This window comes from Convolutriloba macropyga, chromosome 9 (genome assembly GCF_964194025.1).
Source record: "Convolutriloba macropyga chromosome 9, txConMacr16.3, whole genome shotgun sequence".
NCBI lineage: Eukaryota > Metazoa > Xenacoelomorpha > Acoela > Convolutidae > Convolutriloba > Convolutriloba macropyga.
Window position 1 is genome coordinate 45,922,683 of NC_134476.1, and position 17,494 is coordinate 45,940,176.

General features: G+C 30.9%; 1 protein-coding gene across 1 annotated transcript in view; it reads left to right on the top strand.

Moving 5' to 3' along the window:
• The window catches only part of LOC142345412 (uncharacterized), a 127,488-nt gene that overhangs the window by 1,639 nt on the left and 108,355 nt on the right, over positions 1 to 17,494 (top strand). The window contains exon 2 of the mRNA XM_075397459.1: positions 8,220 to 8,351. Within this exon, the coding sequence (XP_075253574.1) occupies positions 8,220 to 8,351 (132 nt within the window). The remainder of the gene's footprint in view (positions 1 to 8,219; positions 8,352 to 17,494) is intronic.

The window sequence follows — 17,494 nt, forward strand, 5'->3', positions numbered from 1 at the left end:
GCCTAAAGTCGAATTTTAGTTGTTTTTTTCTTTTTGATTATGAAGTTTGCAGTTCTTGATACGTTTGAATATTATTTGAATATCAATTCAATAGTACACTGGACGAATTATTTTTGTTTTTAAAACCAGCAGTCGAAATAATAATTGCTATTGCTTTGAAAAGTGTAGTTTGAGAAAAAGGACTGGCTGTACTTTTTTTCCAATTTCTGGAGCGCTTGTTGACTGATTTTCTAAGCGTTGATGTCATTTTGAGATTCACAAATTATATTGATGAAAGACAGATTATGTTATTTTTTGTCTTTTTAAAGAAATCTGATATCAGGATATGTAATCTAGAAGATATTAGAAAAAGATTTTTTAAATCTAAGTGGCGCAAAATCTTTTTGTTATTTCCAAGACTGTAAGTTACTCAAAGCATCCCATAAATCAAAATAACTCAACTAAGAGCAATAATTAAATTTGGCACAGTTCTGTTTTAACTCAACAGGAGAAGTAATTTATTTTGTCTATTTTCTTTTTTCCAAATTCATTCTTTGGTCCAAAAAAACTGGAATAATTCTTTTTTCCAGCGGACTTTTCTTTTTCCATTGGAATGAATTGACATAAGGTTTTTGTTTATTAAATGCTTATAAAAATGTGTTGCTAAACCTTGTAAAATTAGGTCTTGTGGAACTTGTTGAAACTCATAAAAATGTTCTGCAACTGAATCCCACTTATCATAATGGTTCTCTTGTCAAAAAATAAAATGAGAGTGCATTTCTCTCAAAACTAATTAGCTATGGAAAATTTCATAGAGCGAGAACTCATATAATTTCAGTGCATACATAACGAATTTCAAGTGCATATGACTAAAGCAGCAAAACAAACTCTAATCGTTTATTCGCCAGTTTATGTGCCCAAGTTGGAACCATGTCCAAATTTTCAAATAAGCTTTTCCATTAGATAGCGATACTGATCTAAAACTAAAAAAGAGTGTACTCAAATGAGCCATATCATTGACAGGCTCTGACTCCGGAAAAAAAATTCAGCACAAGGAGGCTCCGTAATGTGCGTTTGCGCATAATGTTCCAACCCCTCTCAACCATGGTTTTGCCTTAATTGTGCAACAAATGAGTAAGAGATAGAAAAAATTCCGAAAAATTACATGTTCGAAAGTAAATGGTGAATCCCTTTAACAAATCCGGAAAGCTCTAAGCATTATACAAATGAAACAAAACTTTTTAGAGGGCTAATGAAACCTCCCATTTTGAGAGTAAGAGACAACAAAGACAATAAATAAAATCAACAAGCATTACTTTTGACCAAAACTCAATGTCGAAACAATTTTGTTGAAAAACTTAACGAAAAAATCAAAATAGCATCCGATAATAACCAAATGACCTGCATTTTATCAGAAATTAAGCGGGGTTCTGTCTTTTTTGATGATAATAATTAAGTAGACAGAATATAAAAGAGCAAAGCAAGAAAAACTTCAAATCTATAAAGAAAAACAAATTCAATGTCGTAAAAGCAATTAGCTATTAACTGCAATCGTTCACCTTATTATTTATACCTTCATACAAAACCAAAGAGACTTTCATTATCCAAAATGTCAGACAACTAAAAAAGTTAACAGTCAAAAATCAAAAAGTCAGTTGCAATTGTGGGAGGAGATGGCGTGAATCTATAACATAAAAACTTGAATGTAATCAGTTGCGCCTTATTTCAACGCGCTTAGTTTGACATAAAGTTTTTATTATTATGCCGCTAATGTGAATATCGGAGAAGACAGCAATGCAGAACCTCAAAACATAGTATCAACGCTTAGAAAACAATATTTTAAATATCAAAAAATAATAAAGACTACACTAAGCTTCCCTTAAAAAGGCGACCTCACCATTTGCTGAAACTTCGCTGAGAAAATGCAGAAGTAAAACTGAAAGGGCAGAGCTCAATATGCTTCTATTTTTTGAAAAACTAATACATAACAAACTTAAGCTTTCAACTATAGATATAGACAGATTAACCTGGTACTTTCCAGAAAACTAAATGTAGAGGTCGTTCTTGAGACTAAGTCAAAAGACTAAATATTAATACTGAATAAAGCAAAACTCAAAATTTCACGAACCATTTTTTACAAATGGTGCTGAAGCCAAAAAACCATACACTTTTTGCTGAAATTACTATTAATCTTCCTTCATTAGACTCCCTTGCGCGTTTTTTAAACTTGTAAACCTATAAAGTTCAATTTAAAATCATTGTGGTCTGTAAAAACATAAAAACACAAAAAGCAGAAAAGTGTTTCATGAAAAAGACTTGACTCATTACAATCCAACAATTGTACTTTAAAGACACACAAAGTGGTGATGCTCTTGCTGTCTATTCATAAGAAAAGTTTCAAATGTTACCGATTTAGCTAAATTGACAATAAAGACATTACATCAAAAATGTATGATTTTTTGATACTTGTCGAAAGAAACCGAATGTTAACAAAACACCAATATTTATAAACTAGGTGCATTAGATGAAATATTTAACCGCTCTCAACATACCAAATTAGAAATTTGATTAATTAGACTAAGTCAGAAAACTACAAATGAAAATCAAATTCTGACAAATCGCAAGAACCTATCAAAATTTCACGAAAGGAATTTGTCGGAGCCAGAAAAACCATGAGCTTTACTGCTAAAACACAATATTGGTTCATTCAGTTTTTTGAAACACACAATGAGTTAATAATTGAACCTTTAAATGAAATAAAACTCTATTTGCAATTGGTATAAAAAAGAAAAAAATAATTCAAATAGGGTAGAATCAAAATATAATCCGAATAACTTTTAATTGCATAAATCAAAGATGAGACCAAAACTGCTCTTGCTATCTCAGCGTGATTTTTAGAAACGCCGTTTTTCAATAGGGTTGAGTAGCAGTTCCTTAGGCTAAAGAAAACTTTTTTATATCAAATATAATTTATGCATTTAAATGATTATAGTTTAAAATTTGCGAAAGACCACAAATATGTTATTTCCAGGATCTCATCTTGGAAACTGGATAAAAAAATAGCCCAAATCTAAATATACAAAGATTACCATAGCAGTTTTTACATCTGCAACACCGGTTATAAGGAAAAGGCTGGCCAAATTTAATGCCAACTTTCATGGAAAAAAATTGCTGCGTTTTCAAAAATTTAGCTGAAAATTTGGCCACAAGAGTTGGTTCGGACGGTTTCGCAGCTCTTTTTTATCACAAATGTAAAAGTTATTGGTCAAAACCCCTTCCAACCACGTTTTTGATATAATTATGCATTAAAAGAAGAAGAGATAAAAAACATTTAAAAAAATCACTCGTTCGAAAGTAGTTGGTGAATCCATTTAAAAAATCAAGTAAGCTCTTAGCACTATACAAATGGAAAAAAACTCACTAGAGGGCCGAAATGGAGTGTAGGAGACAATCTTGTTCTTATGGAGAGCAAGAGACAACGAAAACAACATAAAAAATCATCCGGCATTAATTACGATCAACATTCGCGTATTTTAAACTTGTAAACCTATAAAGTTCAATTTAAAATCATTGTGGTCTGTAAAAACATAAAAACACAAAAAGCAGAAAAGTGTTTCACGAAAAAGACTTGACTCATTACAATCCAACAATTGTACTTTAAAGACACACAAAGTGGTGATGCTCTTGCTGTCTATTCATAAGAAAAGTTTCAAATGTTACCGATTTAGCTAAATTGACAATAAAGACATTACATCAAAAATGTATGATTTTTTGATACTTGTCGAAAGAAACCGAATGTTAACAAAACACCAATATTTATAAACTAGGTGCATTAGATGAAATATTTAACCGCTCTCAACATACCAAATTAGAAATTTGATTAATTAGACTAAGTCAGAAAACTACAAATGAAAATCAAATTCTGACAAATCGCAAGAACCTATCAAAATTTCACGAAAAGAATTTGTCGGAGCCAGAAAAACCATGAGCTTTACTGCTAAAACACAATATTGGTTCATTCAGTTTTTTGAAACACACAATGAGTTAATAATTGAACCTTTAAATGAAATAAAACTCTATTTGCAATTGGTATAAAGAAGAAAAAAATAATTCAAATAGGGTAGAATCAAAATATAATCCGAATAACTTTTAATTGCATAAATCAAAGATGAGACCAAAACTGCTCTTGCTATCTCAGCGTGATTTTTAGAAACGCCGTTTTTCAATAGGGTTGAGTAGCAGTTCCTTAGGCTAAAGAAAACTTTTTTATATCAAATATAATTTATGCATTGAAATGATTATAGTTTAAAATTTGCGAAAGACCACAAATATGTTATTTCCAGGATCTCATCTTGGAAACTGGATAAAAAAATAGCCCAAATCTAAATATACAAAGATTACCATAGCAGTTTTTACATCTGCAACACCGGTTATAAGGAAAAGGCTGGCCAAATTTAATGCCAACTTTTATGGAAAAAAATTGCTGCGTTTTCAAAAATTTAGCTGAAAATTTGGCCACAAGAGTTGGTTCGGACGGTTTCGCAGCTCTTTTTTTATCACAAATGTAAAAGTTATTGGTCAAAACCCCTTCCAACCACGTTTTTGATATAATTATGCATTAAAAGAAGAAGAGATAAAAAACATTTAAAAAAATCACTCGTTCGAAAGTAGTTGGTGAATCCATTTAAAAAATCAAGTAAGCTCTTAGCACTATACAAATGGAAAAAAACTCACTAGAGGGCCGAAATGGAGTGTAGGAGACAATCTTGTTCTTATGGAGAGCAAGAGACAACGAAAACAACATAAAAAATCATCCGGCATTAATTACGATCAACATTCAATGTATATTCAATTTTTCTTTAAAACTTATTGAAAAAATCATAATAGCATCTGATAAAAAAATAAACTCAACCAAAAAATCTGCATTTCTTCAGAAAATAAATAGTGTTCTTTATTTTTTGAGAAAAGTTAACAAGTAGACAGAAAACAAAAAAGCACAGTAAGAAAATATGTTCACACTTTAAAAAATAAACAAATTCCTTGTCATGAAAGCAATTAGCCCATATCTATGCATAGAAAGACTACCATATCAGTTTTTATATCTGCGCCACCGGTCAAAGGGGAACGAGAGGGCCACATCGGCATCTTTCATGCCAACTTTTATGGAAAGAAAAGTAAATTTGCTGCTTTTTCAAAAATCTAGCTAAAAATTTTGCCACAACAGTTGGTTCAAAGAGTTTCTCAGTTCTCTTCTATCATAAACGTAAAACTAATTGGACTATTTTCAACAAATTTATCATATTTTAACAATGATCGATCAATTATAAGAAAAAATTACGAAAAATGTGAACAAAACAACGGAAGTTAGGCTATCGTTAACAGAATTATAAATCTACGTTTCTCCTCGGAAGAAACAAATTTTTTTAAAAAAAATCTTTTTATTTTGAAACTCTATGCTTGACAAGTTTTCTAATGATACCACTCACAATCCTGTACAATGAATATATCGATCGGAGAAAAATGACTGAAGAAAAAAAACCGTTTCGAGTATATATTTCCTCCCCCCACTAGAGGGGTCGGAACAATAAAGTTTTATAAGTGGTATGAACAGAAATTTGATCACGAAGCTTCAACATGATTTAGAATTTTGGCGGCATACCAATCTGAGACCACTGCAAAGAGGATGCCTCAAAAAGTATAAGGCGAATGGAAAATCTCTGATTCTGATAATTAAATAAACGTACTAAACAACGTAGGTTTTGCACCGAAGTATAAGTTAGTTCTTTTAGATCTCGTTTTTTTTACAACAGAATATTAGATGGACAAACAGTGCCGAATACAACTGATTTTATGAAGATTTTTATTCTCTGTTGTAGGCAAAATTTGTCCTTTCTGGTAGCCAAGTGCAGCCATATATTTTACATTTTTGTAAAGTTGTCCTTGGTAGTCACTACAACTTAATCTAAATAGCTTTAGAAGAGAGTGTAAAGTGGTTTTGAAGGCTTAAGCATTTGAAAAGCGGAAGCATACCGCTTTGTTTCGAGTTGGGTTTCTGTAGCGGACATATAATTAAACTGAATTTCCTCAAATAGAAAAATGCCAACATATGAAAAACTTTGTTTCTGTACATTTTCATATTAACCAGAAAAATTTTGACGAGTTTGTCGAAACTTTGCAAATAAATAATTTCTAGCTCCACGTTTTTTTTAACTCTTATTCAATTTTTGTTGCTAGAATCAATTGAGATGGCATATGGTTTTTACTTCCTTCACAAATTTATGTATCATTATTATACAATACTTGACCAACTGTTGGTAAATCATTATCTTTTTTGTCTTAATGATTTCATGTAGCATCTGTAATGGATAGTAGTATTAGAAAAATATCCTTTTGACCTGGAAATTCGCATTGGCTTTTGAGTTTTGATTAAACATAATATCAAACGCTTTTCCTGCAAAATGATTTTTGTACATTTGATATAATAATAATAATAATAATAATAATAATAATAATAATAATAATAATAATAATAATAATAATAAAAATATTAATAATAATAACAATAACAATAATAATAATAATAATAATAATAATAATAATAATAATATTAAAAATAATAATAATAAAAATAAAAATATTAATAATATAATAATAATAATAATAATAATAATAATAATAATAATAATGATGATGATAATAATATTAATAATAATAATAATAATAATAATAATAATAATAATAATAATAATAATAATAATAATAATAATAATAATAATAATAATAATAATAATAATAATAATAATAATAATAATAATAATAATAACAGTAATAATAATAATAATAATAATAATAATAACAATAATAATAATAATAATAATAATAATAATAATAATAATATAATAATAATAATAATAATTTTAATAATAATAATAATAATAATAATAATAATAACAATAATAATAATAATAATATTAAAAATAATAATAATAAAAATAATAGTAATAATAATATAATAATAACAATAATAATAATAATAATATTAATAATATTAATAATAATAATAATAATGATGATAATAATAATAATAATAATAATAATAATAATAATAATAAAAAAAATATTAATAATAATAATAATAATAATAATAATAATAAAAATATAATAATAATAATAATAATAATAATAATAATAATAATAATAATATTAATAATAATAACAATAACAATAATAATAATAATAATAATAATAATAATAATATAATAATAATAATAATAAAAATAATAATAATAATAATAATAATATTAATAATAATAATAATAACAATAATAATAATAATAATAATAATAATAATAATAATATAATAATAATAATAATAAAAATAATAATAATAATATAATAATAATAATAATAATAATAAAAATATAAATAATAATAACAATAACAATAATAATAATAATAATAATAATAATAATATTAATAATAATAATAATAATAATAATAATAATAATAATAATAATAATAATAATAATAACAATAATAATAATAATAATAATATTAAAAATAATAATAATAAAAATAATAATAATAATATAATAATAATAATAATAATAATAATAAAAATATTAATAATATTAATAATAATAATAATAATGATGATAATAATAATAATAATAATAATAATAATAATAATAATAATAATAATAATAATAATAATAATAATAATAATAATAATAATATTAATAATAATAATAATGAATTTCATTAAACGTGGTTTCACCAAGATTAGTAAGTCCCTAACGGGGCTTGAATTTGATTTCCCTCAAACACTGTCCATCCATATGGGTACGATTTGTAATTAAAATTCTTTTTAGCTAAATCAAGTAGATGTTTTTTGACTTCTCTTTTGAATTTGGGAGGATTTGAAAATGCTGAAGTCCATGGGAGAACAACTTTACTTAAGCATTTTTCTAAATAAAACAATTTAGAAAAATGCTTAAGTAAAGTTGTTCTCCCATTGTGTGAAATAAAGTCAGATCTATTCATGTTCCAATCTTAAAATGCAGCCAACGACTCTGTTTTGATATTTTTTAAATTGAATTTCTTTCTCTTCAGGGCATAAATTAACCGAAACATAGCATACCAGTGATTCATAACATTCTCCTTTCACAAACCTGCATTAGTTTTAACTCAATTTAAGACTGATTGTAATTTTACTGACTGAAGTAATAATATATTTTAAGCATTGGGTGGTGGTGTGGGTGGTGCAGGTTCTGATCACCATCTGTCAGAAGTAATGCGACTGAACAATCCTCCCCCTCCCCCAACTGAGAAGACAGCTGCAGCTGCAGCGGTGACACTCTATAGGCCAAAAGGTAAGCGACCACATGAAAGAAAAGCTCATCATTGCAATTTGGTTCTACCAGTTTTCAATTGATTATTCGACACTTTGTATCCAATATGTTATCAAATCTTCTTTCCGTGGGGGTTTATTTCCTATCTCAAATGAAGTGGTGTTTTTTCCGCAACCGTTGCCAATTAGTTGAAAATTAGGGAACAACAGAGTTTCCAATGAGACTTTTAGGAATTTCTAAGAATGGTGACATTTTCCCTGAAGTACGGAATCTCACCAAAGTTCTCACTAGAACTCATTAATCCTGATGTCTTATTCAATCGAATTATGCTTGTGATGCATGGGCATGTGATTTACATTTGATGTTATCAACATTCGTGGGAAGTTACGAGGATATCCGGCAATTGATGCAGACTCGGTAAAATTTAACAGTAACGCACATGAACGACAAAATTATTTCGAAAAACACTAGGAGAGTTCCAGACCAATATTCGCACTTAAATCAACTGGAGATGTGCCATATTTCGCGTTTTTCAAGGTATACCACGCCAACTTAACGCTGATAAATGTATTTTTATACGTAATTATAATTCTCCAGCACCAAAAATCATTCATTCTTCTCTGATTTGTGTTGTTTTGTTGTTGTCTCTTCATACAAATGTCCACTACAATATCCTCGTGTCAATGTTATTCAATTTTGAATTTCACGGCCCAGGATTTGTTCCGACAGACGGGCTCTGTACTCGGCCAGGATTCCCCCCATCAAAATGGCCGTCTCGTTTCACCCTTTGCTTCTCTTTAAAATATTGGCCTTGTCCTCCGGGAACAGCTTGGGAAACTAAAACATTGAACTGATTTTTATTCACTTCCCATGTCAAGGTCACAGAACAAATCGGTTCCTGTTCCATCAGTTCACGATGGTCAGGTAAAGTCTGAGCTGAGTCCAATTTAGTGTGAATTGTTATATTCCTATAACTTACGAAATTTTATAAAACATACAGAGGTAGCTCCTAACGCACAAGAATTTTATCAGAAGGTTCAACCTTGTGGCTATTAAGAGTTCTTTCAAGTCACATCAGAAAAATTTTTGAAGTGGTAGAAGAAGTAACCAGATCAATATAGCTTCGAATATTTATAAAGTGTCTATAAAGATATTCTTTCGAAATTTACTCCTTCCGGTAATTGCAAAGCGTGATTGCTTTTTTCTGAGGACAATCTAATAGGTGAAGGAGACAGTGCAATAATTTTTTCATAGCCACGTGTAGTCCAATATACTATACACTAGCAATCATGTCCATTGTACTCAGATTTTGTACGTTTCTACACCCTTAGGTGTTCAAGTGCTTTAATATTTAGCCTTACACCCTCATTCTTAATCTGAATTAGGCATTTTGGTAAAAAAAAATTTGCGATCAAAAATGTCCGGTCAATGTGCTCCCCGTGTTGAGGAATTTCGTTTTTCACTTGTAAGAAATCGTCGTTTTTTGATCATTTTCCTTAGACAAAAATCATCAAAGCCCTTACGTGGTAATCGTCGTTTTGTTCGTTATTTCTTCGTTATTTTTATGTAAGAAATGATCGTTTTTTCATCGTTATTTTTTTGTAAGAACTGATCGCTTTTTTTCGTCGTTTTCGTCGTTTTTTCGTCGGGTCTTACATAAAAATCGTCGCTTTTTCGTCGTTTTTTTGTCGTTTCTTACATGTGGAATATCATATAAAACGGCAGTAAAATTGTCGGAAAAAATCTAAAGTTGAACTAACGAACAACTTTTTGAGATTTTCCAGTATGTTTTGGGTGTGTTCCCCTCCTCCTTCTCTCAACCGGGCTGGGGACTGGCTACGGCGGAGTTACAAACACAAACATAGGAGAACTGAGTCCGAGCAAACGGTAAAAATCCGCGCTCTAAGACTCTCTCCGAGTAAAACCAAAGACACAAACAAAACAAAACAAAACAAATTATAACATATAGCTAAACAGCAAATTATAACATATAGCAAAACTGCAAATTATATATGAAATGGCAATAAAATTTTCGGAAAAAGTCTCAAGTTGATTTACAAATCAACTTTTTCGAGATCTTCCAGTATGATCTGGGTGTGTTTCCCTCGTCCTTTCTCATCCGGGCTGGGGACCGGCTACGGCGGAGTTACAAACAAACAGCTATAGGAGAAATGAGCGGTGATCTAGCAAAAAAAATAGGCTCAAACTCTATCTCCAAACAAAAACAAAACAAATTATAAATAAAATGGTAATAAAATTGTCGGAGAAAGTCTCAAGTTGATTTTAAAAATCAAATTTTTGTCAGATTGTCGTTTTGTATTCGTTGTCCTCAACACGGGTTCTACAGGGTCCCACAAAACTTAGACAATGATAGGAATTGTTTTTGATCGGTAACGATTTCTTTTTAGGATAATTAGTGGTGGGTTCGATCGTATGGGAAGCACAAGAAAATTTTGAATTCAAATAGAACTCACTATAACCTGATCGGAGGTTTCTGTCGAGGACTTTGAACTCTGTTATGTAAATTTGAACTATTTACAAAAAGCGATGATTTCATCAGAAGTCTGTTGGAGCATAGACGTTTTGCAATTAACAATTAAGAATTTGCTACATAGAAGAATCAACTGTAGGAGCTCAGAAAACGCCGCATACATTTGTAAGAACCTGCAAATCAAATGTTTTTGTAGCAATTCGGTGAGGTGTCTTGTAATCTTTTTGTTCTTTTTTTCATAGACTTTGCGGTTCACTGTCGATCTATAAAATTCTGTTCCTTTGAACAACAGAACTCTGACAAAAAACATCGAAAAAAAATGCTGGAAGATGAAACTATTTTTCTTAGCTCAGGGAAATTTTTTTTGACTGATTCCCAATTTAGATGTTTTATTTTTTTTTCATATCAAATTGAAATACAATACTATTACATGATTTTCTTTTACAGTTTTGATATGTGATTAACTTTAATGCCCTACCCAAGCTTAAAATCTTAAATTTCGTATATTGGATGCTGGGAATTATTTTACTATCGTCACTGAAATTCCACATGATATATTTTTACTTTTATTCACATCACATGAAAGTTAATTTTATGACTTGTTCACTGTTTTTATATCGGTTTAATTTTAACGCATCAAACACGTTTACAGTTATCAAAACTCAAAGTTATTGTCAAATATTTAATCAATCAGTTGAGAACCTCTTTGAAAAAATATTTTGCGTATAATTGAAAAAAAAATTATAGCGATCTATAGTCTCGTAAGAATGTGCAGGATGCATGAACGTAAGAACCGGCCGTGCCTTACATGCTAACGACCCATTCTCCACCTCAGTTTTGTTTTTGGTAAATAAAGAAAAAAAATGCAAGTTCGAAAGCTTAAAGTAATTTTTTAATCTTGCAGCAATGATAAACATGATTCTATTCAATTTAGTTTGTCGGGTAGGGACTGCCATTTTCTTAAAAAGCGAGTGTAATAACTTTCATCAGAATCATAATGCGACAAAAGTTTTGTTTTTGTCCAGTTTTTAGGCATGTATTTTTATTTTTTGAAGAAAAATTTTTATGTTAGAATTGCCTTATTTGTTTGTCAGAACGCTATGAAATTGCTAATTTGATAGTTTAATTAATTGTTTGAAAGCTATACTTAGCCTGAATTACACTTGTGAAGCAAACGACATTGATTACTCTTGCTGTTTGATTTTAGATTAGATAATGGTTCACAACACTAAGCAGAAAAATTTTGCAACAGTTTATGCAGTCAAATTATCTGTCATCAGTTGCATTCAAAAGAAGAAGTTAACTTTGTCACTTCCTGCTGTTAGTCTAAGTTCAAAACAAAGCCTAATAGTCGCTAAAAGTCGAGGGTCGCGCATGAATACAACAGGAAGTACATATATTTTCAGATGCGTAGTTAGACGCCCATAACCACCCATATCCTGTCTCTCTCTCTTCTCCCTTTCTCTCTCTCTCTCTCTCTCTCTCTCTCTCTCTCTCCCTTCCTCCCTCTCCCCCTCTCTCTCCCTCTCTCACTGTTAAATTTATATAAAAAATCTATCTAAATTCTCTGTCGGTTTAGGAGTTTTGATTATTGACCTAAACACTTTTACCGTTTTGCTCTTGACTTCCTCTAAAAATCGTCCTGAAAAAGTAAAATTCACCAATTACAAAATCCGGCCACCATCGTTCTTCTTCAAATCTCAAAAACTATGAAAAAAGAAGAGGTAAAACAACAACAAGTTTGCTTTTTTGATAGCTGAACTGAGCATTTGAAAGCTAAACTTACCCTGGTTCGCAATTGTGAACAAAAAGACAGTGAATACAATTAATCGATTTACATTCATTTCAACTTGTTATCTTTTTTTTATTTTTAAGCTTGATACTTGATTTTCAATTAGATAAAGTTTCACAACACTCAGCAGAAAGAGTTTACAACAGTTTTTGTAGTCAAATTATTTGCTATCTGTCAAATTCAAGTCAAGAGAGGGAAGACAGCTATGGAATTTCTTGCTGTGAATCTAAGTTGCCAATCAATACATGATGGTCGCCACAAAATTCACGGGTATCTCTTGAACGCAACACAATTTTTTATATTAGATCCAGTCAGAGGCGTAGTTGGACGCCCACAACCGTCCATGATCTCTTTTTCTTCTGTCTCTCTCTCTCTCTCTCTCTCTATATATATATATATATATATATATATATATTTTCTTTCTCTCTCTCGTTCTTTCTCTCTCTCTCTGTTATTTTTAACGGACGGAGAACCTATCTAAATTCTCTGTCGGTTTAGGACACTTGATCATTGACCTAAACATTATTTTTCGTGTTGCTCTTGACTTCCCCTAAAACTCGTCCTATATAAAAAGATTTAACCGATTTGAAAATCAGACACTCATTGTTGTTCTTCAAATCTCATAAACTACTATGAAAAAGAAAGAGAAAGAAAAGAAACGAGTTTGCCTATTTGATAGCTCAATTGAGCCTTCGAAATCTATACTTACCTTGGGCCACAATTGTGAAGCAAAAGACAGTGAATACAAGTACTCGAGTTACATTCATTTCAGTCCCAATATTTTTTTTTATTATTAACCTTGTTATTTGATTTTGCACTAGATAATGTTTTACAAGACTCAGCAGAAAAAGTTTACAACAGTTTTTGCAGTCAAATTACTTGCTATCTGTTGATTTCAAGGGAGGTGAGACAGCTATGCAACTTCTTGCTGTGAATCTAAGTTGGCAATAAATGGATGATAGTCGCCACAAAAATCACGGGTGGCTTTTGAACGCAAGACAACGCACTTTATATTAGATCCAGTGAGAGCCGTAGTTGAACGCCCCCAAACTGTCCATATTCTTGTTTTCTCTCTCTCTCTCTCTCTCTCTCCCTCTTTCGCTCTCTCTTTCCATATTTTCCTCACAGAGCAGTTCCAATAAATCTTTTTCTTCCTTATTTCTGTGAGATATGACAAAGTGAACAATTGTAATTAAATAAAATATTTCGTATGTAGCAACAACCTAAATCATATGCTATTTTAAGCACATCATAAGCAGCAAAACATTTTCATATTTTTATATTCAAGAAAAGTTTATATTCAAGAAATTTTTATATTCAAGAAAAGTTGCTGCAAAGGGATATATTTCTTAGCATACCAAATTTTAAAAAATGCTGCTTTTTCCCTATTCCTAAGCACATGGAATGTAGTTATGATGGGATATGAGGACAAGATATCGCAAATCGAGGGATGTGAACCGGGGTGAAAATAATCAGATATTCTCTGCTTTTTTCGAAAATTATCTGCAGCAGGTTATTTAACTTGTTTGTGGTGGATTAAACTAGGGTGTGTTAGAAATAGTGGGGAGTGGTCAGGACATTTTCACATATAACGAAGTTGAGGTGAGCGGCCAAAGCCAAGTCTATGATCAGACCACCTTTATTTTGGGTCGATCGATGGTTAAGAGACCATCTGTACTAAAGTCGTCTCTGATCAAACCCACTTGACACAGAGGGTATCAGACTCATTTGGTCAGGCACATAGGGTATTATGGTGTTCTGAGGTTTCTAAAAATTAATCAGGTTTCAAAAAGTTGATTAAACATCATCTTTTATTCAACCCGTTTTCCAAATCCTTGCCGAAAATGAAAACCTAGTCACTGCACTTTTTTCCGAGCAACTAACGAACATCCCAGTTTACTGAAATCATTTAATTGCACGTTTTTCTGCTGTTGAAATTTGAATGTAAACTATACTAGCCACATGGTTAATGTTGCATGTTGGAGATTAAATAATCACATCATTGTCATCTTCCTAATTCATAACAAACTAAGGCTCGGTTTTCTTTAATAAATTCAATTAAATTATTTGAATCCTGTAACGGTTCAGTCTATTGGAACTATTTCGTATCGTTTAAGCATTTAAGCTATAACAGTTTGGCTAAATTTGGTGTTTATGAATTTTAGAGTTTTTTGTTTTAATTGTAATAAGAGGTAGTTTCGTTTTCGAATAAAGTTACGCACAGTTGGGCCAATACTCCATCTTGCCATGCATATTGACTCTAAGAAAATGTTGTTTGCAGATTTTTCTGCTATATTTTGCACTTTTTCTAAGATTCTGAAATGTTTATTAGAGCAGTTTCCTGTTTGTTGCAAAAAAAGCTAAAACTATTTAACGATATTCTTGTTTCTTGGAGTTCTGTCGGAAAAAGTTTTATTTCTAAAAGTAGATCTCTGACAGTTTTGTAGTTGGTTTTCAGAAAGGAACGTTTCATGCCCGATGTAATCTGTCTGTTGATTCTGTGTGATAGAATAATAGATAAAAACAGTAGAAAAACTATGCAAAAATTTGATTGAGTCTTTACAAGTGATTTGAAAAGGTTCACTCTTGTTTTAAATGGTACCTGACGACGAACAACGCATAATGATCTGATTCCTGAAGCCATTCTATAGATAACTTTGTTGAGTTGATTTTTGCATGTCAGTCCCTTATAAAATATTACGTTTCTCAGATGCTTCCAATAGCCGTCCATTGAACTTGGCATTGTGCACGATTGGCAATTTTTCTTTCTCGAAACCCATCAACGCCGGCTTCCTCTCATTCAACTTAATCTGTCTTGTTTCATATATCGATCTCTTTTGTTCTATGCATCTTCAGTTTTTGTTGTTAATGAGTTTCATCTTTTATACATAAATTTGCTGTATCCTCGGCCAACTGTAATACATCACAATTTGTTAATATATTTTCCTTGAAATTGGTGACACGAAAAATCAAAAAGCCCATAGACAGTTACCTGAGAAAAAAAGTGAATTACTATAACCAGAACTTTTTTTACAATCCCAATTTTAACACATTGTTTTCTGTCACACACAAAAAGTTTTATAAAATTTTTAGCCTTCTCTCCAAATCCATATATATCTTAAATTTTTGTTCATTTTTCATCTATTGTTTTCATCGAGACAGAACATTTGCGTTTGAAATCCGCAATGATTTTTTTCTGTTATATCTTTAAAATGTAAGCAGTGGATTGAAAGTTTATGACGTAATCGCTTGAAAATGTTTTCTAGAGTTGAAGTGACTGATTTGTGTCGACATTTTTCTGTTTCCAATCGGTGTACTATCCTATAAACTGTGGTTGCTTGGGCTGTTATAAGAACATTGGAAAGAGTTTTTGTGTTTTCTCATTCATTGGTGGCAAATTGTAATTGGGTTCCAATAGACAGTTTATTACCTTTCAGCGCCCAATCTCTTATACAAACCGATATGTCCAAATTATGGTTAGGTTGATTATCAGAAAAAATATATAATTGTAATCTGACGACTGGTCTGAAAAAAGTTCCGGTCCATCTGATGTCAGGGAAGACAAATTTGGAGAAACTTCTTTCGTTTTGTATAAACGGAGACTCACAACGCAATTAATAATTTTATTGGAAATCTTTCTGTCATATTCAATGAGATGACTGCCTTTCCCTAATTTGTCCATTCTTTCCAATCGTATGTTGGAGGTTGTCATCTTTTGGAAAAACTTCCATTGTTCTTTTGAAGTAGGGCAGTGCTGAAAGATGCTTCGAAAACTCAGCTGCAGTTTTTTTGTCATTCTTCGCTCAGAATTGCTTGAAGCTTTGTAACTATTAGAAATTTCTGGATTTGCTTTGCCTTTAACGCAATAAAAACATGGTTTTTTTGCATTTATGAGTCATGTAATTTTTTGTCAACCATTTTTTGTTGTTTTTGGCGATACTTTCTAACAACTTCAAGGGTGCATGAAAACTCAGATTATGTTAAAGAAATTCTTTGAAATTATGAATCTTTTATTTGGGATCAATTGTCTATTGTATCCATGACCAGTCCTGTAGCGCAATGTCACGATTGAAATTTGGTCTCGTAAGTTTATTGTTATTGACTACCAAAAATTGTTTTTCCTTACTCCTGTGATCTTTTGTTCATCATGAATGATGCACAATTGCGATCTGATCAACTCCAAGAATGGGCTCTAGAATATTGGCAAAATTTGTTTCTAGAGTTGAAGAGACTGATTTGTGTCGACATTTTTCTGTTTCCAATCGGTGTACTGTCCTATAAACTGTGGTTGCTTGGGCTGTTATAAGAACATTGGAAAAAAATTTTGTGTTCACTCATTCATTGGTGGCAAATTGTAATTGGGTTCCAATAGACAGTTTATTATCTTTCAGCGCCCAATCTCTTATACCAACCGATATGTCCAAATTATGGTTAAGTTGATTATCAGAAAAAATATATAATTGTAATCTGACGACTGGTCCGAAAAAAGTTCCGGTCCATCTGATGTCAGGGAAGACAAATTTGGAGAAACTTCTTTCGTTTTGTATAAACGGAGACTCACAACGCAATTACTAATTTTATTGGAAATCTTTCTGTCATTTTCAATGAGATGACTGCCTTTCCCTAATTCGTCCATTCTTTCCAATCGTATGTTGGAGGTTGTCATCTTTTGGAAAAACTTTCGTTGTTCTTTTGAAGTAGGGCAGTGCTGAAAGATGCTTCGAAAGCTCAGCTGCAGTTTTTTTGCCATTCTTCGCTCAGAATTGCTTGAAGCTTTGTAACTATTAGCAATTTCTGGATTTGCTTTGCCTTTAACGCCATAAAAACATGGTTTTTTTTTATTTATGAGTCATGTAATTTTTTGTCAACCATTTTTTGTTG